The following is a 20712-nucleotide window of genomic DNA, read 5'->3' as shown; positions in this document are numbered from 1 at the left end:
CCCCGAGCTCTCTCCTCCCCTCGGAGCGTCCCGGCTTCCCCGCCATGTGAGACTCGTCCCCGGCCCCCCCGCCTCGCTCTGCCTCCCTCCTCCCTCTCCCTCGCGCACACGCTCCCGGCTCCCCCCGTCCTCGCAGCGTCTCCCCGCCGGCCGCCGAGCCCGCTGCTCTCCGCCGGCCGCGGCCGCCCGGGCCGCCGGGGGTTCGGCCGCCCGCTCCCTCCTTCCGACGGCCCGCGGTGCCTCTGGCTTGCAGGGCTGCCCGCAGAGACGCCGCCGGCCGCGGGTACCTGCCGCCCGCCGCCGGGCAGCGCCGGGACTCTGGCCGCCGCCGCGGCATCCCGCCCCGACGTGGCTCCCCCGTGGTGTGGCGGCCCCCGCTGCTGCTGCTGCTGCTGCTGCTGCTGCCGCCGCTGCCCCGCGCCCGCCGCCCGCCCCGCCGACGCCGAGAGCGCCGCGCTCCCCGCCGCCCGTCCTGCGGCTCCCGGGGCCGGGGCCGGGGCCGCTCCGGCGGCGGTCCCGGCTGCGGCGGCGACGGCGGCGGCCGCCGCGGCTCCTCCTCCTCCTCCGCCTCCTCCGCGGCCGCCGCCGCGGGGCCCTAAAGCCGCCCGGCTCAAGAGGATGGTGCGGCTGGCGGCCGAGCTGCTGCTGCTGCTGGGGCTGCTGCTGCTCACCCTGCACATCACCGTGCTGCGCGGCGGCGGCGGAGAGCCCCACGCCCCCACGGGCGCCGGCAACCACAGCCAGCGGCAGGTGAGTGCCGCCCCGCCTCCCCCGGCGGCGTCCCGCGTCCCCCGGGGCCGGCCGGGCTGCCGGGAGCCGCCGCCGTGCACCTGCCCCGGCCGCCTCCTCCTCCTCCTCCTCCTCCTCCTCCTCCTCCTCCTCCTCCTCCTCCTGAGGCCGTCCCGACCCCCAGGGCTCCCCCGGCCGAGGGCTTTCCCCGGGCGCTTGCGGCGTGTCCCCGCTCCCCTTGGCTCTAGGCTGTCGGGGCAGCGGTGGCAAAGGCGGAGCAGCTCCGGCGGTGCGGTTCGGTGCCGTGCGGGAGGCGTCGGGGCCGCTCCCACGCGTGTTCCCGCGGCTCCCTGCCCGGGGAGCCTGTGGGGCAGGGAAGGGATGGAGGCAGCCGTGTCGGGGGCACCCCTTGCTGGGGGTCAGCATTCCCTGGAGTGAGAGGGGAGCAGATAGGTGTACGGGCTCGGGAAATACTGGAGCTAAGTGTGCAGCTTTTCTTGGAAAGCATCAAGAGACAGGCTGACGTTCAGTCCTGAAACAGGCACGAAACTGAGGGTGATAAGTGCTTATGATGTGAAGGACAGCGCTTGTGACCCAGCTAACCCATTCCAGTCCTTTGAAAGATTTCTCCCGTGAAATCAAACTGTGTGTTATATCTGACAGAGGTAAAGGACTTTTTTTGTTTTGTTTCGTTACAGTATTTTTGCAGGTCGTTCTTTTTATTCGGTAGCACATGTTGCCATTCATTTATAATGGCTGGAGACAGTGATCGAAGCTGCAGAATCCCCAACATCCGCAGACAAAGCTTGTAAATCTCTGGTCAGTTGCATGTGCCCTGGCCAACTCTCTTCCCCTCTATCCGAGTGGTAAAATAAAATCAATTACCAAGTCATGTGATGAACTGAGAGAAAAATGTCTAATCGTTATCACCATAAATTTATGTGAACTCTCCATCACCTGGGTAAGAATCACAGCACCAGCAGAGTATAAAAGCCAAGGAAAAACAAGGAGAGTGCAGGCTGTACTGGTCACTTTGTATGCATGGGATCCCCAGCTGGTGGCCCACAAAATGAACCCACTAGCCACAGGAGAGAACCCAGAGCTGGAGGCTCAACATCCCAGTCACAGCCTGGGGTCAGGTCCCCTAACTCAGACAAACCTCCTGCTGAACTTGGTGGGAGTCCTGCCTGGGAGTGCTGAGCCCTGCACTGCGGGTAAGGCCCCACCGTGCTGTCTCTGCAGTTTTATCACCGCCTTGACATTCCAGGATGTTTTTTTTTTTAATATCTGCAAGATTTCTGGTAATAATGTTTTATAAATGATGCTTTCTTTCCTCATGGGCACTGGGAATGCCTTTTAAAATGATGTTCCTTGGAAAAGTAAATTTGGAGAGGTTTTTTATGAGGTGTTTGCTATCATTAGAATAACCCTGAATTTGCCTTTTCTTGACAGGCTTGTAACATAATGAGAGAAACATCTGGGCAAGTGGGAACTCTGGGTGATGCCATTTCCCTGAGGAGCTCCTTTTAGAGCACTGTTGTGAGGTTAGGGTGAAACAAGAGAAAAATCATCTTCAGATAATTATCCTGGATTATTATCATTGTAGTTGGCTGTCTCATGAAGACCTGTAGATTGTTGAATTCAGGATTTTTTTTTTTTTTTTTCTGTCTAGTGATGTTTTACAGATTACCTTAATAAACTCTGTGCCTTTAAGCACCGTGATAGCTTTAGCAGTTCATATTTTCATAATGTTTTGCCATTTGTAGAATCGAAATTTTTATATACTTCCCGACTCAATTGATTCTGCAGTTACGTATTTGAGAGACTGTGTCTGTACAAAACATTATGGAGGGAAAGGATATTGATTAGAGCAATTGGTTAAACAGATGGAAGTCTATCAATTTTCTGGTTTTATAACTTCCAGGGATTCCATTGCTTAGCTGGATTCTGTTGCTTTAGAAAGTTGCACTTAAGCAGGCAGATGCTTCCAATTCAGAGCATCACAATATAGATCTCAGTGGGAAGTTTGCACTGGGATCTTCTGATTTTGGCAGGTTTTGGGCTGTATCATGGCACGTGCTGGAGTGAAATACAAAATCCTGGTGCACTGCACTCAGAGGGAGAGAATCAGTGTGGGAAACAGAACTGCACAAACTCAGACCTCTTGATGTGAGCACTTCGACATCTCTCAGGGTTTTTCTTGGTACGTCTGTGGAGAGGAGTGACTGTGAGAATGAGTGGATCAGAGTTGCATTTGATGAAATTTCACTGGAAGAAGTGTGGCAAATGCAGGAAAGAGTGATATTTGCAAGGACTGCTTATAGATGTCTTTCGACATGGCAAATTTGTATCACAAGTCCCTGGCAATTATCAAAGGGAGGATGTGGTGTGTGAGGACTTAGGTAGTGTGTTTGCACAAATGAGGTGGTCAGAATTGGGTCCTTTTTGCATAAAACGTATTCAGGAAGAATCCTTAGTAATCTTAAAATATTGTTGGAGATTTAAATAGTCTAAAACACTTGTAAGCGTTTGAAGTCTGATTCAGTAAGGAAGAGCTTCTCTTTGTCCCATCCCTTAGTCTTTCAAATGAAGGAAGGATTTTGTAGGATAGGTTTTGATTTCTTTTGGTCTTTCAATTGGGTTAACCCCATGCAATTAATTAGACTGAGAGATAAAAGAAATATAGAAATATCCTAAAATTAAACGAGCTATTTTTTTCCTCCGGTTTTTTTTTTTCCCCCTTTGGTGACGCTGTGTGCGTGTCTCCAGAGGTTCCAGCTGTCTGGGACTGTCCTGTGCCTCTGTGACAGGCTGTGAAGGAGCAGCAGTGAGGAGAAAATCCCAGTGTTCTCCTGTGGTCCTCTTTGGGATGGGTGAGGTACAAGCAGAGGCTCCCTGGGCTCACTCTGGTGGCTGGACCTCCGCATGGCTGCGGTCTCGTGCTGCTGTTACAACTGGGTTGTGGCAGGGCAGAGGAACACGAAATGGGAAATCCACACTGGAGCTGTAAAACAGCTCACAGTCTTGAGTTATGAGAGGGAATCAGCCTTGTGTTGCTCAATCAGGTTTTATTTCCCTCCTTCCATCTCTTCCAATGGGAAAAAAAAAAAAAAAAAAAAAAAAAAAAAATGAGAGAATTGGGGAGGGTGGAAGATTTTTTTTTTTCTGCTGAGAATTCTACTAGGTCTAATTTAATTATCATCCAGAAGCTGTTCTGGAGTATATTTATGAAATAAAGAAGTACAATCTTTCTTTTCTGAAGAAGAGCAAATGAAGCTATATTAAGAGATGGAAAAAAAGCAGCTTGGGTATGTTTTTATCTTTTTACCTAGATCTAAAACCAAGGGAAGGCTTGAACATAAATTTTGGAAGACATTCTTAATACTTTACGATGTTCTAAAATCTGTGCTTTCATTCTGAGAGAAAATATTTCACCATGAAGTTTATCCCCATCGCTTCTTATTTTTCCATAGCAGGCCTTGCACACCAAGAAAAACACTGTTCCCACACCAAGAAAAATGACCTTGTAAAATGCAGTAACAGAGCCACCAACAATATATGCCATAGCACATGAAGTCAGATTCTCCACTAAGACACTTGCAGCAGTATTACATTAGCCTGAAACTCTGTAGTTGTGCTTAAAACTGGGGCTGTGTAAGAAAACATAATTTGAAAAGCAGCACAATGCTGTAAACAGTTTTTTTTTTCTTTTAATCACTCTGCTCCTGCCCTTGCCCCCCTCTTCAATAAGCGTGCAAGCAATTACAGTGTGTCAGAAACGCTCTCTGAGCCCCACCAGGAAAAACACATTCTGCTGCTTGTAAATGTTTGCACAAGAGTCCCTCTCCAGGCTGCATGAGGAGCCCTGTAATTTTCTGCCAAGATCCCCAGTTCAAGGCCATGAGTAGTTTAGCAATGGTGTGCTGCTGTTCACTACCTTTGCTGAGGTGCATTTCAGTCTTTCCAGGGCTTCTGTGTTCTTGCTGACCCTTGTACTGTGTTCAGGCAATTTGCAAAACGATCTCCAGTCGGATACAGTGGCATATTTCAGCTTTCTGGCTCCCTCAGTTAAGTAGGTCTCAAGCTGTTTACTTTGGGAGACTTTTAGGCTCAGGTTTTTTGAAGCTAATTTGAGCTCTGGAGTTTTTACATTTGGTTTGCTCTAATAGGAACCGATCATCTAAGCCATCTTTGAAAACCTGTCAATTCCACGTTCTGCCTTCTTGTTTTCCAGACTGCCTTTGGCCTGTGTAAGGTGCCAGGAGGTGGATGTACATCATGTATTTACTATGAACACTAAATCCTTCTCTGCCTTAAGAGAAGGTGGCTTTTAGAGCAGGTGGCTTGTGAGTTGAGCAGGCTGATCCTCTGCAGCCCAAAGTCTCTTTTGGTGGGTGGGTTCCTGGTCCCAGGGGATGCTGTTCCGTGCTTTTTGGCAGTGACAGTGAAACCTGCCTGCTCTCAGCTTTTCTGTGTAGGTTCTTAGCTAAGGCTCACCCTTTGGCATATGTCCCCCCCAGTTATGCACTAAGATTTAGCAATGGCTCAGACCATGTGCAGTTCATTCTCTCATCTCCCATGGGAGGGAATTATGTGTGCTCTTTAGTGGCTTTGCTGATGGGCTGTGGCTTGTTCCAGGATCCAGGAGGAAGGAAGGGTGATTAGCTTTATGTGTGCTGCTGCTGCATGCATGGAAGCAAAGAATAAAATGAAAAACAAGGATGAAGGACTGAGACTGCTGCACTGAGCAGAGGACCATTTTCTGGCATCCGTTGCTCCCAGGAGAGATTCTTGGCTCCCAGAAACCTCCAGAAAGCATTAATTAAACTTCTCTCATAGCTATCACTTTCATTAATTTCCTAGCTAATTGAAGTATCCTTGGTGGAAAAGAGCCACTACACTTTCAGAGTAGGATGTGGCAAGTTTTTTAGTATCTTTTAGACTACTGCAATAATTCAGAACAGGTATCCAAGAATATTTTATTTAGTTATGGCTGCAAGGAGCAGTATTAGGCAGGTGTGAATGTCACTTCCTGAGTTAAAATTTTAGCAAGGTGTTTGGATGAGGCACATTTTGCTAAGCATCTCTTCAGCTCAACAGCTAGCAGTTACTGTACTGCTTGTCTTGGATCATCACTGATAAACACCTGGCATTAGATCACAAAGTGTCTCTCTATTTTGTCTCTGTAATTATAAGTCAGAACGATTTTTTCTTAGTGCTTCCTATGGAAGACTCTCTGAGTTATTAATTTCTGTTTCGAGCAAGATTTAGGGTTGTTTTCCAGCTCTTTACAGTATTGGGCTCTTTATAAGAAAAAAGCAGAGTGTGTGTTGTTCTGAATGCAGTTTGGGCCATCACAGTGTCTTCATGTCCATTCCCATGGTCCTGGAGCCAAGCACAAAACACAGTGGCTATTCCTTGTTTTGCCTTTCTCTTTTCTCAGTTGCTCCTTACCTGTGCTCTGGGGCTGTGTGTGAGGGCAGAGGGTTAAAAGGAGACCTGCTACCAGGGGCTTGAGCCCTACAGCTGAAGGATCACTCACGGCAGTGCAAGGAGTGGCAGGTGTGAAATTGGCTCCTGGGGCAGTCCAGAGCTGCAGAGATTGCCCTTGGTGAGAGCAGAGAGGCCAGGCATAGGTACAGAGATCCTGGGTGGAGCTGCACTGGCACTTCCCACTTTGGTTCATCTAACTGGGACAACCAGCACTAGTTCTGGAGTAGCTTTTATTTTTAACTCTTGTTGATTGTTTAGACAAGTTTGTTCTCCACAGGAAGACGGTTGGTCACAGCAGCTTGAACAGTGATACAGCACACTGCTGCTGACCCCTTGCTCTTACCTGACTGGCACAAAACTCTCTCCATTGCTTCTCCTGCTTTGGTTGCCAGCCCTAAGGTTCAGTCACATTTCCCTTTCCTAGTGCCAGGTGTCCACAAAAACAGGAGGCCTAGAGCTACAGCCCTGCTGGTGGCCTCAACAGTTCTGTCATCATTGTGCTGTGTGGTGCTGGGCAGTGGGTACTCCCCTGTGGTTTGTAACACTGCTGTTATGGCCTGCAGGTAAGTAACAAAAGCCCCAGCACTCAGAGGTTCAGCATCCTCAGCTGTTTGACACCTTGCTCTGCTGTGGAATTCCTTTGCTGAGGAGACATCTGTTTAACCCATACCGATTATGTTGGATGTAGATTGGGAGCTGCGCTTTGAATTCGGCGTTCTTCTTTTGTCTCTGCTGATATCTACAGCATCTTTATGTTGGCAATCAATGCTGAATTGTTTCAAAATGGTGGAGAACACAGAAAACAATGAAAAAATTGTCAAAAAGGTGGAAACTCCAGCTGTGTTATGTCACAGCATCTGAAAACATCGTAGAAAGTGAAGTGCAGGAGGCAGTAGTACTGCTAATGATGCAGACAATGCAGGCTTGGCCTGCCAACGTAATGTGTGTGTTTGAAAAGATTTCTGAAATCATATGTGATAGAGATGACGTCTGAAAACCCAGTCATTGGTATGTATTCCAGTGGGAAGGAAAAAAATCAGTTTGCAAATCTTACGTTTTCTAAGATGCACTGATTTGTGAATATTCATGCTTAAGAATTTCTCCTTTGTTTTCCTTTATTATGTAAAAGTGCACAGAGTGCAAGTAATGCTAGGAAATTCTTTTTCCCATCCTTCTCTTATGCTTAACTTTTATGTTATGCATTCTTCTGCATCACTTTTAAACCTTGAAATACAGTTGTATATCAAATATATAGACAGGCAATTGAGATGTTTCCTTACACAACCATGAACCTAAAAATTTGAAGCAATGTCGTTTTGCTTAGTGCTTACATCCTGATTTAGCAACTTTGGCAGGTTTAACTGTCTGAGGTGGTTGCTTTATGCTCTTCTGTGTGTTTTGCCAGTCTTCGTTGCAAACAGATGTGGTAGTACCCAGTTGTGCCTCATTTGTTCTCTTCACTCTGTTGGTTAGTGCTCATTTGGTCCTTTTGTTACAGCTCTTACCTTGCTGTCTGCTTTAAGACCACACTACATAAAAGCCCTTTAAATTGACTGAATAATGTTCAATTACCAGAAAGATGACGTTTTAAAAGTATTACTTTTCAATGGTGTCTTTATTTTTTTTTTTCTCCTTATTTTACTTTTCAAATCTCAACCCAAGCTTGTGGAGGCTGAGGTCCCAGTTTTTTGGTGTAGCTTGTGAGCGATGTGCAGTGCCATGGGTCTCCAGCCTGAATGGAGGCCCTGTCAGAAATGAATAATGAAGTGTAACTTTAAAGCAAAAAATACAAAGTGCTTCAGTAAAAGGCAGAAGGAAGCACTCAGTGATGCAGTGGTTACTGCTGCACTTTAAGACGATTGTGCCTATTTTACAAGTTTTAAAGACAGTAAATGCCAGGCTAAATTCATAGTACAAAGCACAGAGATGAAAAACATTTCCAAGAAACAGCGTAGTGAGCTCATTGGTACATCAGCAAGAGCAGAATGTTTCCAGTGTTGGTATTTCCATGTACTTTCGATTTGAAATACCAGAAAAAGAAAGAAAACAAAGTGAAATGTAACTTATTATTGTAATAAGGGATGGCTCACCACAGTGGTCACTTCTGTGGCACCAGAATGTTGGTTAGAGGAGCTGGTGTGGGCGGTACTGGTAAGCAGTTCCTTTATCCTTTTGTCCTTGTTTTTCGAGTGCTTGGAGAACTCACAGCCGTGGTCATGTCTTTCGTATTCCTCTCTTCTAGCAGTCTGGCCAGACAAAAGCAGGCCTGGAGTTGTCCATCCCTAAGCCTTTAATGTAGGGAGGTGCTCCTGAAGATGAGAGGGGAAAATCAGAGGTGAAATCTTCCTCTCACACTCTTGGTGCACATTGAAGGGCAGGAGGAGTTCAAACATCCCTTGGCTTTCGTGCTTCTGTGCTAGATCTGCGTTCTCAGTGTGTTTAAATTGACCTTGCTCTACTGACTTCCACAAAGCAAGGCAAGCCAGTGATTTGTGTCAGCTGCAGAGCCAAGATCCTCTTGAACATGAATCTTTCACAGCTCAGTTTTTCCACAGAACTGATAAGCACATAGCACGTGTCATCGAGACCTCCGTCCGTAGAGGCGAGCTGGGCCCCGGCGCGTGGCTTTCTTCATGTTGCATGAATTAATTTCCATCTGTTGTGTTTCATTGCACTGAATAATCCAGGACTGTTTGTTCCACAGTAGTTCCTCTTCCTTGGGGAGAGTAGCATTTCCTCTTTGCCAGCATGGCTGTTGAGATAGTTCTCGTGACAAAACCAGCGAGTTCTGTGTATCTATAAAGGCCAGATCGTGCCCCATCTGCTTCTGCCACTGGGGCCACTCTAAGAAAAGTGGATTTCTCCTCTTCTAAGGAGCAGTCACTGGGTCCATGTCATCCGTGAGACAGGTTAAAATTCCCAAATACTCCTTTCAGGCATCTTGCTTTTGCATTCCCATTGAGTCAGGCGCTCAGGTACCGAGGCTGGGCACTGAGTTGAAACACTTTCTCTAATAGAGGAATGCCCAAAAATGCTGAGCAGGAGGTGAAGTGCTTGCACTGTAAGAGCTGTGCTGCAGGCTGTGATGGAAGGAGGTGACTGACAGCAGAGAAATAACAGGGAAGAGGACCTAGTGATAAGACATAACCATTTTTTAAGCTAACGCTTCAAAAATTATTTACACAGCTTTGGTATCCTTTATTGCCTTAGATCTAGACCCACCATCAGCAGTTTTTTGCCTGAAGAAACCATGATTACTCTGCTGGAAGCAGCTTCCAAAGTTTATAAAGATAAAACATAAATTTGTTTGGTTTTACCTGCCGTATGCATCAGAGCAGGATTTTAAAATCAGCATGGCATTGGTCTCGATGTAACATTAGTAACCAGATATCTACCAATGTCTGTTTGCACAAGCTACCCAAAGACACAAAAAGGATTAATAGTTTAAAACAGAAGTAGTTTAAAATGAAAAAAACCCATAGCTGTCTAGCATAGGTTCTGTAACACCCCTCTACACTTGCCTCTTACATCATGTAAATTGTCTGTGCACTGTTTAATTCCATAGCCAGAAATTATTTATCTTCTATTTAGCAACATGAGAGCAATAAAACTGCCACTATCTTTAATGTCTGCTGATACAACTCTCATCTGAAAGTGCCTCTGGAAGTTACCTCAGTAATCAGGTTGGAGTTGTTTAAGATGCAGTCTGCAAATCAGCATTTTGTGCTCCTGATTTTAAGATTCTCTGGACTGAAGAAGTCTGTAAAGGCTCACTGCACAGAGCAGGCTGTAACAAAGCAGTTAATGATTCTTGTGAGGTGAGTGCTGCCATTTCAGTTTATTTGAATGATACTGATATTCTGTCTTATATATATATATCACTTTTTATAGTGATAAACTTGGTTGGTTGGGGTGTTTTTTGGAAACCAAGTCAATATTAGGCATGGGTATGCATCTTAGCTAAACTGTAACCTAGCCAGTCCATGCCTTTTGCCCTGTGGAGTGCCCGGAGTTTTTCAAAACATGTAACCACAGTGATATTTTTATAAAGGAATGTTCACCTCATGGGATTTTTTTAAGGTGTTCTATTTTTTTTCCAAGTTACAGCTTCACTTTATTGTACATGATGTCCAATAAAAAAGATATATGTCTGTGATTGGACTTTGAAAAAGGGCCATGGTGCCTATTCCATTTAAAGGGAATGAAGTCAAGCAGTAAATTTGCTGGTCGCCCTTTTCATATTGACTGTATCTTGGCCAGCAGTTGGTCTTTGATGTTGTAACAATAGAGCAAAGGCAGAGGAGGAGGAGGATTAGGACCTCCATAATATAAAAACAAGCCTGCATTCATCATGATTTTTATAGAGCACAGTCCCTGTCTATTGGAGGTTTGCAGTATAGGCTTAATGTTCTGCAGAAGGGTACAGCAACTTTAACTTTTGAAAGTGGCTTACAGTTCTTCTATCATTACTCCTACCATCTCTTCTTAATTCAGTTTGTTTAAGCATTCAGCATTCAACTTTTCCTATCTTGTTATTCCCTTCTACAATAGGAAAACAGATATTATCAGGACAGGACTTCTGGAGTTTTGTTTTCCATTATGACGGTTGATTGTTGTGTTATTTATGAAAGGCTCACTGCAGCTGGCCAATAGAGTATCTATTCCTCACCTTGTGCTTTAAAGTCCAGGCTTTTATTGGGAAAGGATAGTGGGGTTGATATGTGTGTGTTAAACATTTGTGAATATAGATCTCAAATGGGACCCAGGGCAGCCACACTGCCAGTGACATCAGGCATATCAAAAGAATAGTGGCAGAGGTTTCAAATGAGCTGTTCAGCCTGGTGGAGTCCTGGAGAATTTTGATGTGTGTTGGAATGGTAGCAGCACTAGCTCTCAATCCAAACGTGCTGGAGGAAAAGGGTCATCCATTTCCTGAAACTGTCCAAGGTACCAAGGTGTGCTGAGTGCTGGTGGGAAGCAGATAGGCTCCAAAATGTGAGCAGAGCTTGGAAAGAGACAAATAATCCATAGTGTGCTGTTGCAGCTGTGTGTGCAGCATGGCAAATGTGGAAGGCAGCATGAAGGGAGTGTTCCCAGGGATGCTGCAAGGGGATCCCCATCACAAGCCCAGAGGCAGCTCTTAGGAAACCATCTGGGGCTGCATCAGGTTAAATTGCTTTACTGCACCCAATTCCAGTGGCTCTTGCTTAAGGCATGATCCCGAAGCCCACTGACAAGGCAAAACACCTGGAAGCTTGTCTACCAGACTCCAAAGACACGTGTCCCAAGGAAGGGGAGGGGTGGGGGGAAGATGCCAATCTGTGGTGCATTTGCCAGTTCAGCACTTGATTTAGGGTAGGATCCTGTGCCTTCAAGGTGCTCAGATTACACCAGTGAGACCAAACTCATGAGCAAGTTGCTACTTGCCAGCTGAGCTGCAGTAGCTCCTTAGAGGTCTTATTCCACCTTCATCCCACACAAAATACAAGGTGGCTTTTTATTTTTAGTAAGTCAGCACTAAGCAAACAAGCCCTGCCCAGAGCTCTCATCAGGGTGACAGCACTCTGTCCTCAGACCAAGCACTCTCTGGTCACCAAACACATGGTTTGTCAGAGGGGAATCTGGTTTTAAGTTGAAGTCTTCCATGATGGCCATTAGAGAGGCAGCATCTGGTGCAGAAAATGCACACCTTCCGTTTCTGTGCTCAGCTCTTTGTGTCCTTCATCGAACCCAGACACAGCGTTGCCTTGGCTCTTTCTGCTTTCCTCAGCTGCTGAAAGCAAACTACATGAGGCTCAGGCAGTATAAGGTGGGAGTTCTGGCTAGTTTTAGAGGCATCACCCAGTGTTTTAAAGGGTTTGCCCTTGAGAGATCAATAGCTCTGAAAAAGCTGCTGAAATCCTTCAGTGGATGTGGACTTGATTCCTGCTCTTCTTTGATCTGGCATTCATGGCATTTTGAATAATGTAAATCAAAGCTGCCTTTCTCACCTACCCATCCCTCTTTCTTCTTCTGTCTCCTAAGAGGATCATTTTTTCATGTTCTTAGGAATACAGCTTTGGCTGTCTCAACATCAAGATAAAATGAGCTCATTATTTGCATAACATCAGAGTAAGGGCCAGATTAATACCACCTCTCTGGGTTTTTTTTTTTCTCCTTCCTTTATCCTATTCCTACAATAAAACACAAGGGGAATATGCAGCTGAAGTTGTGTTTGCACACATATGGCCTGAGTGGGGGGAAAGAGCTGCATATGCCAATTCCTTGAAATGCACTGCTGCCATCGATAAAAGGAGCCACAATTACATTGTTATATTGGGTTATAAACCCCACAATACTACCATACTACCATGACAATTATTGCAGTTTGCTTGTGAGAGCTGTGTGAGGAGGAAAAAAAATTTTTTATATATATATATATATATATATATATATATCTCTTTAGCAGAGTTAAGTAGCTGGAAGTGAGTTCTGAGCCACAACCTTCAGTGTTTCTGCTGCTTCTGCTTTGGGATCTCTCTTTGTATAGAGCTGTTCTCCCTCCCTGGATCTGGCTTATCCATGAGGGTCCCATCTCTGTTCCTCACCAGAGGGGGTGAGGATACAGAAAAATGGGCTTTTTATCTTTCCTCTCTTACCTTGCTGCTGTGTTGGGCTGCTGGGATTAATCTAAAGATGCTTTTTGCCTGCTCCCATACACTTTATTGTCAGTGGCGTCTGGGTGGCTTCAGGCACATGCTAAGACTATAACAAGCTTGAAAAATAAAACCATTTATCCTAAAAATAGCTCAGAACTAACTAGTGATCATGGGGTGGAAGGGAGACAGAAATGAAGATATTTTCATTTCACGTAAGTGTCAGATTCAAAAGCATCTGCCTTGTTCAGTGCATGTATGGTATTCATTTCCTGTCTGCAGTCGATTGGAATGCCCCCCGAGTCGTTTGAAATTGAAAATCGAGTCATGCTTCTTTAATCAGCTCTAGGAAATAGCCCCCTCCCTTACTGTTCTAGGAAAATTTATATATACACACATAGAATTCATAATACAAAAGTCCAGGGCAGAGCTTTTCTCCCCTTTTAGACAGAGAAGGGTCTTCACAGTGTCTTGCCATGGTGTTCTGCCTGTCTACTCACTTGCTCTTCTTCCCCATCATGTCACTGGAGGGAGGCCTTTCTCCTGTGAATCCACATCCTCTGGTTTCTTGATCTGTCACTCGGGCAGCTCAGGGAGGTGGAGAGCAGAGGGCATGATGTCCACTGCTGATGGCTTGATATGGAGCCACAGCGAGCATTGCCTCTGTGCGCAGATGCCATTTATGCTAATTACTTCCAGTTGCTCCTGTATCAGTCTCCAGAGTTTTCTACATGGAGAGGGTAAAACCGTGCGCTTGAAGGAGTATTTCCCTGCAGGAGCTGAGGTGCGTGGTGCTGAGGCAGCCGCTCGGATTTCTGCTGCTGTTTTGCTGTAAACTCCTGGGTGCAGTAACCCCTTCCCAGCCAGTGTTGTGAGGCACGTAGCTGGTGCACAGATATTGAAGGTAAACAAGCACTGCCTTTCCTCTGCCTTCACCCTCTCACTTCCATCCAAAGGAGAGTGGGTATTGGTGGGGAAGGCAGCTGAGGGAGAGGCACATAAATTATCTCGCAGCGATTCGATGGTTGTGTGTGTGTGTGTGTGTTTTGAGCACCAAGACTCAAGTGATTTGCCTTTTTTCAGGCACAGGAGTAGCTTTGCCAGAAGCACAGGAAACATCATGTTTTTGGAATATAACACTTGTCTGCTTTCTTGCTTTCCCGTTATTAGCTTTTGCTTATGTGATGAAGTCATCATGTAGCTTTTAGTCCACAGGGACTAAACACTTTCTAGTCTCTAAAAACATCTGCCAGTTAACACAGCCAGAGTCATAGACACTTTTGAAAGCATAGGGTGGATATTCAGTGGCATATGAGAGGGAGACACAGAGGCTGGGAGTAGCTGTTTCTTGGAAACTTAACAGCTGAAGGCAACTTTGGAAATTGAAAAGGCTTCCTCTTTTAGCTAGGGAGAGATGAAAACTTCGCTTATTAAAGCTGGTTCACCTAGTGAAATCCTAGCCATAGTGATTTAGTGGAATAAACTTGCAAAAGGACATAGTTTAAAACCCAGGAAAATAACTTGAGATGTATGTTTGTTCGCTTTCATTTACACTGACGTTGTGTGTGCTGACCTCCAAAGCCTGACCAAAGGGTTGTATACAAAAAGTATTAATATTCTGGATTTCCTTTGCAGTTTCGATTGCAGCTTAAGGCAGCTTTTCCCATTCTGTTGGAACCTAACGGGTAAATTATGATTTAGATTTGAGATGATGGATGAGATTAAACTAGTTCAAATCATTTTAGCAAGGGTATAAGTAAATTCTATTTAAAGCTTTATTTTACTACCAATTTTATGCAAGTCTTTAATAAGGCCTAAAAAGAATTAGAACATTCAAAGAATTTGCATTTTGGCACCACAGGTTACTGGCGTAGAACACTTGGGCTACTCTTCAGCTGTACCTTTGCCTGCTCAGCCACTAAATCACCATGTCCTGTGTGGAGAGCTCAGCCAGGCAGTGGTTGCAGGGAAGATCTTTAGAGTCATGAAGAATAACTAAATGTTTACCAGCAGCTTAGGCAACTGAAATTATCTGTTAACTACAAGCAAATCTTGGCACTGAGCGTCTGTTAAAGCCCTACACGATTTAATTCTGTGTGCTTGGCCTGAGTATCTGCTGAAGAACAAAGCACCAGTGTTGTACTACGTTAGAAAATTTGCTAAAGGGCCTCTGTTTTTTTCCAGCAGACATTGAGCTGTAATCACCACCAAGTTTCTATTATCAAAGTGTTTATACAAACTGGCAGTTCTTCACCTCCAAGCTGAGCCATACTGTTTGTATTTTCCAGCTGAATGAAAGCATGAAATACAAGCAAACAACAGAGCATAAAAAAAAAAATAGCTGTGATGTGAAATGTGTGTCCACAACATGTAGCAAAAGGTTGCCAGATCTGAGCATCATATGGTTGGTTTTCTCCTTAAACTCGGAGTTAAAAATATTGTCTGCCAGAGCCATTCAGATGTGGCCCCACTGTTTGCCAGTGGTATAGAGACCAGCAAGTCAGTGAGCAAAACCCCCCATCAGAATCTGAACCAAGGGGGGGACCAAAGCTTGACAGCTGCCAGTGAATAAACTGGCTCAGTGGGGGAATAATGGTTTTAGAGCTGGTTTGGCACTCAGGATGTATCAGCTCACAAGGTTCAACAAGGCCTTTTCCTCCACTGCGGAGGGTCCTGACGTAGTGTTGGCCACGTGCCTCCAAAGAGCTGTCTGGGACTTCCTAGATGTGAAGGGGCCCTCAACCCTACAGCCTGAGGATCTCTGCAGTCAGAACACATGTCCTGGCTGCACATTCGATCCTCAGGATTTTCTGTGTGGCCACGAGGACTGCGCAGAGAAGTTTTTAGTGTAGAAACCTTAAAATCCAAAAGCTGTGATAATTCTGTGATAAATGTGCCCAGATGCTTTGGGATCCTGGTTCTGCTGTACGTGCAGCTCCTGAGGGCTATTTCAGCATAAGGCACACAACCAGCTGTGGTGGGCTGGGTGTGTTCTGGGGCACCCCAAGCACCCTGCTGTACCACTGGCACCCAACATCCACAGAGACCACTCCTCCAGCAGCGACTGTGGATTCCTGTCTGCCGTGAGCTTCTTACCTGCTGCAGGATTTGTGACTCCATCATGTTCTCCACATGCTCTTCAAGAGCCATCTAGTGCCTGAAGCTCGTGTGTCCCAGAGCAGTAGGCTGTGGGGTGACTGGATTTGGTCTGTCCATGGCCACTTGGTCACACAGGCAGATGAACTGCAAGTTAGGACTGCAAACACTGTCATTTTATACCAGTTTTGCTGGAGAACTGGAGAATAATAGAGAACTATTAAAACATGGACCATGATTAACAGAAATTATTATTATTATTATTATTATTATTATTACCAACTGTTATCAGTGATTCATCTTTTACTTGCATGATGTTTAAAGCAGATGGTCTATTTTGGACCTGCTTAGTGGAAACAGTTGTGTACATACAAGCCAATGCCGTCTGTTTTAAATTATTTATTAGCAGTGATCATCTAAAGTGCACTCTTTATTATTGGAACAATTAGTTTGTGCAGTTTTCTAAAGATAAGTAGGGTTTTTCACTTCCCTGTTATATGTGAGTGAGGGGCGAGCTCATTTTAAGGAAAAATGAAAATATCTTAGTAGGGGAGTGGTTGATGTGACACCCCTCTGGTCTGTCTTTCTGCCTGGACTGTATGTGGCATTAATCATAGAAGAAATCTTTCTCTGTGTATCTCTGATAATGTTTCTCAGCTGTTACCCTCACTGCCTGCTTTCTTACACTGCCCTCATAACTCCTCCTGATAGGTCCTGTGCTGCTCATACTCACGATTGATGAAAAACATAAATAAACTCCAGGAATTAGATCACCCAAGTTCATTACACGTCTTGGATCTGTGGAGGTGAGAGTCTCATGTAGTATCCTGGTGTGTTACTCAGCCTCTCAAGACTGGTTAATTTTAAAGTGATCATTTAGCACTAACCTGAAAACCCACGACAGCCTTCAAAATGAAAACAATCTGTTTGGGCAGGTGGGAAATGAAACCAGTCCTAATGGCTGTAATGGTTTTCTGTGAAGGCCCCAGGCCTCATTTTGTCTCTGATAGCAATATAATCTTTTATAGCATCTGTGAAGTTTCCTCATAAATAAAAGTTCCTTGTTGCTGGTGGTTGAAGATGCTGTACAGGTGCATCATGAAAGTGCAGTGACAGACCCTCGGTTTTCGACTCAAGACCTCTTGTCAAGATCATTTTACAAGATATTTCAAAGGAGTATACAAGAAATAAGAAAGCAATGTAGCTGCAGCAGGGATTTAGTAATAGACTCCCTCGCTGCCTGAGAGCTATTAGAGCATAAGCTGTATCAGTTTTCCAAAGTCCTCTCTATTCCATAATTAGCAGTGCTTGCAAATGTGCCCTTGCTTGGCAAGTGGGAAGTGAATGAAGACAAGTAATAAATATGAAGGGCAGAAAAAGAGCAACTGCTTCAGAGTATTTTCTGTAGCTACAGTCATTCCTCCCTTATTCTCTGTCTTGTTTTGTTGTTTGTTTTTTTTTTTTTTTTTTTCCAGAACTGGAAATGGTATTAAAATAAGGAAGAGAGGAGGGAGATGGACTCCTTGCTTGCCAAAATTGCAGGAGAAATTCCCTTTTCCCCTAGTTTGGTATTTTTACAAGTTCCCATTTCTGTTTAGCTTCTCTGTGGGGAAGAGAAGCAGTACATTTCCCTGCAGCTCATGTCTATGGTGACAGAGGGAGAAACATCATGGGAAGGCCAAGGAGGGAGAATTTACCTCCAGTATCTCACAGAACATTTTTCCTGCATGCAGGATTGTCTCTTGGGGCCTTAAACCCTGCCATAGGGCAAGTCCCACCTGGATCGCCAGCGCTGAAAATTATCCTCACAAAATCCCTGTGAATTGCTCTTCTTTTTGTGGTTTATAGATGGGCACAAAGACATTGATATGTGCTGACCTATTGCCCTCCCTTTTTTCAGAGATGGGTGTTGCAAGGTGTTTTATTTTACAATGCAGACAATGTGTCAAATTCTCTCTCAAGGGTTTCATTCATTGCCTTGTCACAGAACTATGGATTATATGTTCCTACCCTTACATACTGTCCACACTTGGAACACTCAAAAATCCTAAGCTGTTTTTGTATTAGGAGCTTCTATAATTATCTGATCCCATGGGGCTTGCAGAACTGGAGCTTACAGCCAGTATGAGTAACCTCTTAAAATCATCTTAATGGAAAGTTTAAACATTGTGAATAATCCTTTTAAATGAAGGGGAAAAAAGTGTTTTATCTTAAAATATTTAGAGCAGATGCACTATTTGAGTAAGAAACCAGTGTGCCTGAATTAGAAATGTCATAACTTCAAAGAAACTGAGTCGGTAGTTCTGAATGAAGTGACATAGCTTTTAAAGGAAGGCAAGCATCACTGCTTTCCCAAAAGCATCAGGAATTAAATTGTGTACACTTAAAAATAAATAGTGTGAAATATAAACATGGGAAATAATGTAAAAATAAGAAGAGAAGAATATCACACACCCCTCTCACACAAAAATTAAATTTCATCTATTAGCTTTGGAACACAACCCCTATTTTCTTCAGAAAGGATGCTGGCATTGCAATAAGGACAAACTTTTTCCGGTTAGATGGTCTTGGAAGAGCCTTTGCAGAGCTAATGCAGTAGCACAGCGTGAGCACAGTCTTCCCTTCACATGCAGTTCAAGCTCACTTTTATTTGTGGCAGCCTCTTTAAATCTTTTTACCAGAAATACACATTTCTAGTAATACTGTGCGTCAGCTTAGACATGACACCAAGAAGTGTCTTCCTTAAAAAATGGACATTGTCTTCGTTTTATTAACTGGAAACAAATGTCATTTAACTGGAAAATGTCCTTTCACTCGTGGTACCATGTGCAGATAACTGGAATGATCATACATGCTGAGGGTTTCCACCTGATTGTGTTGCTGTTGGACACAGAGGGCCAAGGATTCCTGTCTTGGGCTTTCCTTGTGCAAAAAGGACTGTGAGAGTCCTTGGGAAGGCTGACCTGGAACAGAGACTGGACAGAGCTAGAGAATAAAGTAGGGATTTACTGAAAGGCCTTTAAGGTACACCTTGGGCAGTACAAGAGCCTGACCAGGGGCTACACCCAAAGTGGACCCAAAATGGTCACAAAATGGATGACTGGTCATGAGGTCTCACACTTTTGTAAGTTTTGGTCCATTTGCATATTGGGTTTAATTTTCCAGATTATCAAGTCCCATCCTTCTTGTTTTTTCTCTTCAGTCCACCGTTTATGTTTTTGGGCCTGAAAACTTGTAACCATTGTCCTTGGCTTCCAGCAGGAAAAGGATTTGTTTTGTCTTCCCACTCTGTGAAGAGAGCTGGCTGGCACCTAATACAAGGCTCAGCACTGCACTCCTAGGCAGCACAGAGTCTGAAAACATGAAAGCTAAAACTTAAGGCATCAAGAGACAGCACTGCCCCTAAGCAGAGCACAGGGCACAGTTTAACCTGCATCATTCCTGCCAGGCATTAGCCAGCTCTGCTCTCCAAGTCAAGCTCCATGTCCCACTCTGTGTCTGCTCTGATGCTCCTTGGCAGTGGCTGCCGTCAGAAACGTGTACCTGATGTGTCACTGGGGTCTCTGGGTCGTGGCCACCCTGGGGAGGCAGAGTGGTCCATCCTCCCTTGCCTGCAGCAGCCTGTGGGATGGAGCAGTTATCTTGTCCTCACTGCGTTTTCCTTCCTAACATCTCCATCCCAACAGAGCAGCCCCGGCTGTAATTAATGACAGCCCCTGCCCCAAGCAGCTTGGTAGTGGGCCCGATCAGCCTGATGTCATTGCCTCACCGTGACAATTTCCTAACTGACTCCATGTGATGTTCCATCTGGTTGACACTATTAAAAGCTTTTTATATGGCCCTTGTTATTGTAGTCGCTGAGCTCCCTGTGAACATCACCATGAGGAAGGGAAGGGCTGTTATCCCCACCGGGGCACCCGCAGGCTGTGACCTGTCAGGATTACACACACCAAATCCTGTCAGAGAATTAAGTGTGGGTCTCCAAAGGCCTTGGCCAGCTCTAGCTGCCTGGTGTGTTAATGTGGAGAATCAGGATGCTCCTGAAGGGGCAGACAGATAGGGAAAGTACGGGATTGTGTGTGAGAATTTTATTAGTTTTTAATAAGATCTTACTTTGTTTTTAATAAAGGTAAGATTATGGGCATGATCCCCCGGTAAAAATAGTTAAGTACCACTTTTATTTTTTGTTCCTAACTGAAGTCATTTAACCAGAGCACTGTTACACCCTGTAGTTAGTCAGACATAACTGAAAAGCCATTTAATCCTCAAGCACCAAGCCTATTAAATTCTGTCTGAAAAGTGTTAAGTTAAAGCATTAACATATGAGTAAGGAAACTAAAGTTAGCTAAGTGGCCCTCAGTTTCATTTCCTAGAGCTTGCTGCTGTGTCATCTGCTTTCCACTTTATAACGGGTGGGCCACCAAAGGCATCTGAAAGTCCTTCCTGGTCCCCAGCAAAGGGAAGAGCCTGTTTTAGCCTTCAAGCAAAGCAGACTGCCAGGAGCACACACATTTTTAGCACTGCACACATGCACTTATTCAGAATTTGTATCTGTGCTGTAGATAAATGTATAAAATCACCCTTTTTTTAGCACTTTCAGAGAGTAACCATTCTGGGCATGACAATACATTGACAATATTAATTCTGCTTAATTGATTTTGCTCTTTACAAATAGAGTGCAATGAGGAGGATAAAAGAGAACTACCTTCATTTTTACCCGAGACAATTTCACTTAGTCCGAGGTTAATTCTTCAAGTTT

General features: G+C 44.9%; 1 protein-coding gene across 1 annotated transcript in view; it reads left to right on the top strand.

Moving 5' to 3' along the window:
- Positions 1 to 548: 548 nt before the first annotated feature.
- ISM1 (isthmin 1) overlaps positions 549 to 20712 on the top strand; it is a 40733-nt gene continuing 20569 nt past the window's right edge. The window contains exon 1 of the mRNA XM_066316524.1: positions 549 to 750. Coding sequence (XP_066172621.1) covers positions 619 to 750 — 132 coding nt within the window. The 5' untranslated portion in view covers positions 549 to 618. The remainder of the gene's footprint in view (positions 751 to 20712) is intronic.

This window comes from Sylvia atricapilla, chromosome 3, assembly GCF_009819655.1.
Source record: "Sylvia atricapilla isolate bSylAtr1 chromosome 3, bSylAtr1.pri, whole genome shotgun sequence".
In the NCBI taxonomy this organism is placed as follows: Eukaryota; Metazoa; Chordata; class Aves; order Passeriformes; family Sylviidae; genus Sylvia; species Sylvia atricapilla.
Note: the sequence above shows the minus strand (reverse complement) of the source record. Positions and strands in the feature narration are given on the sequence as shown.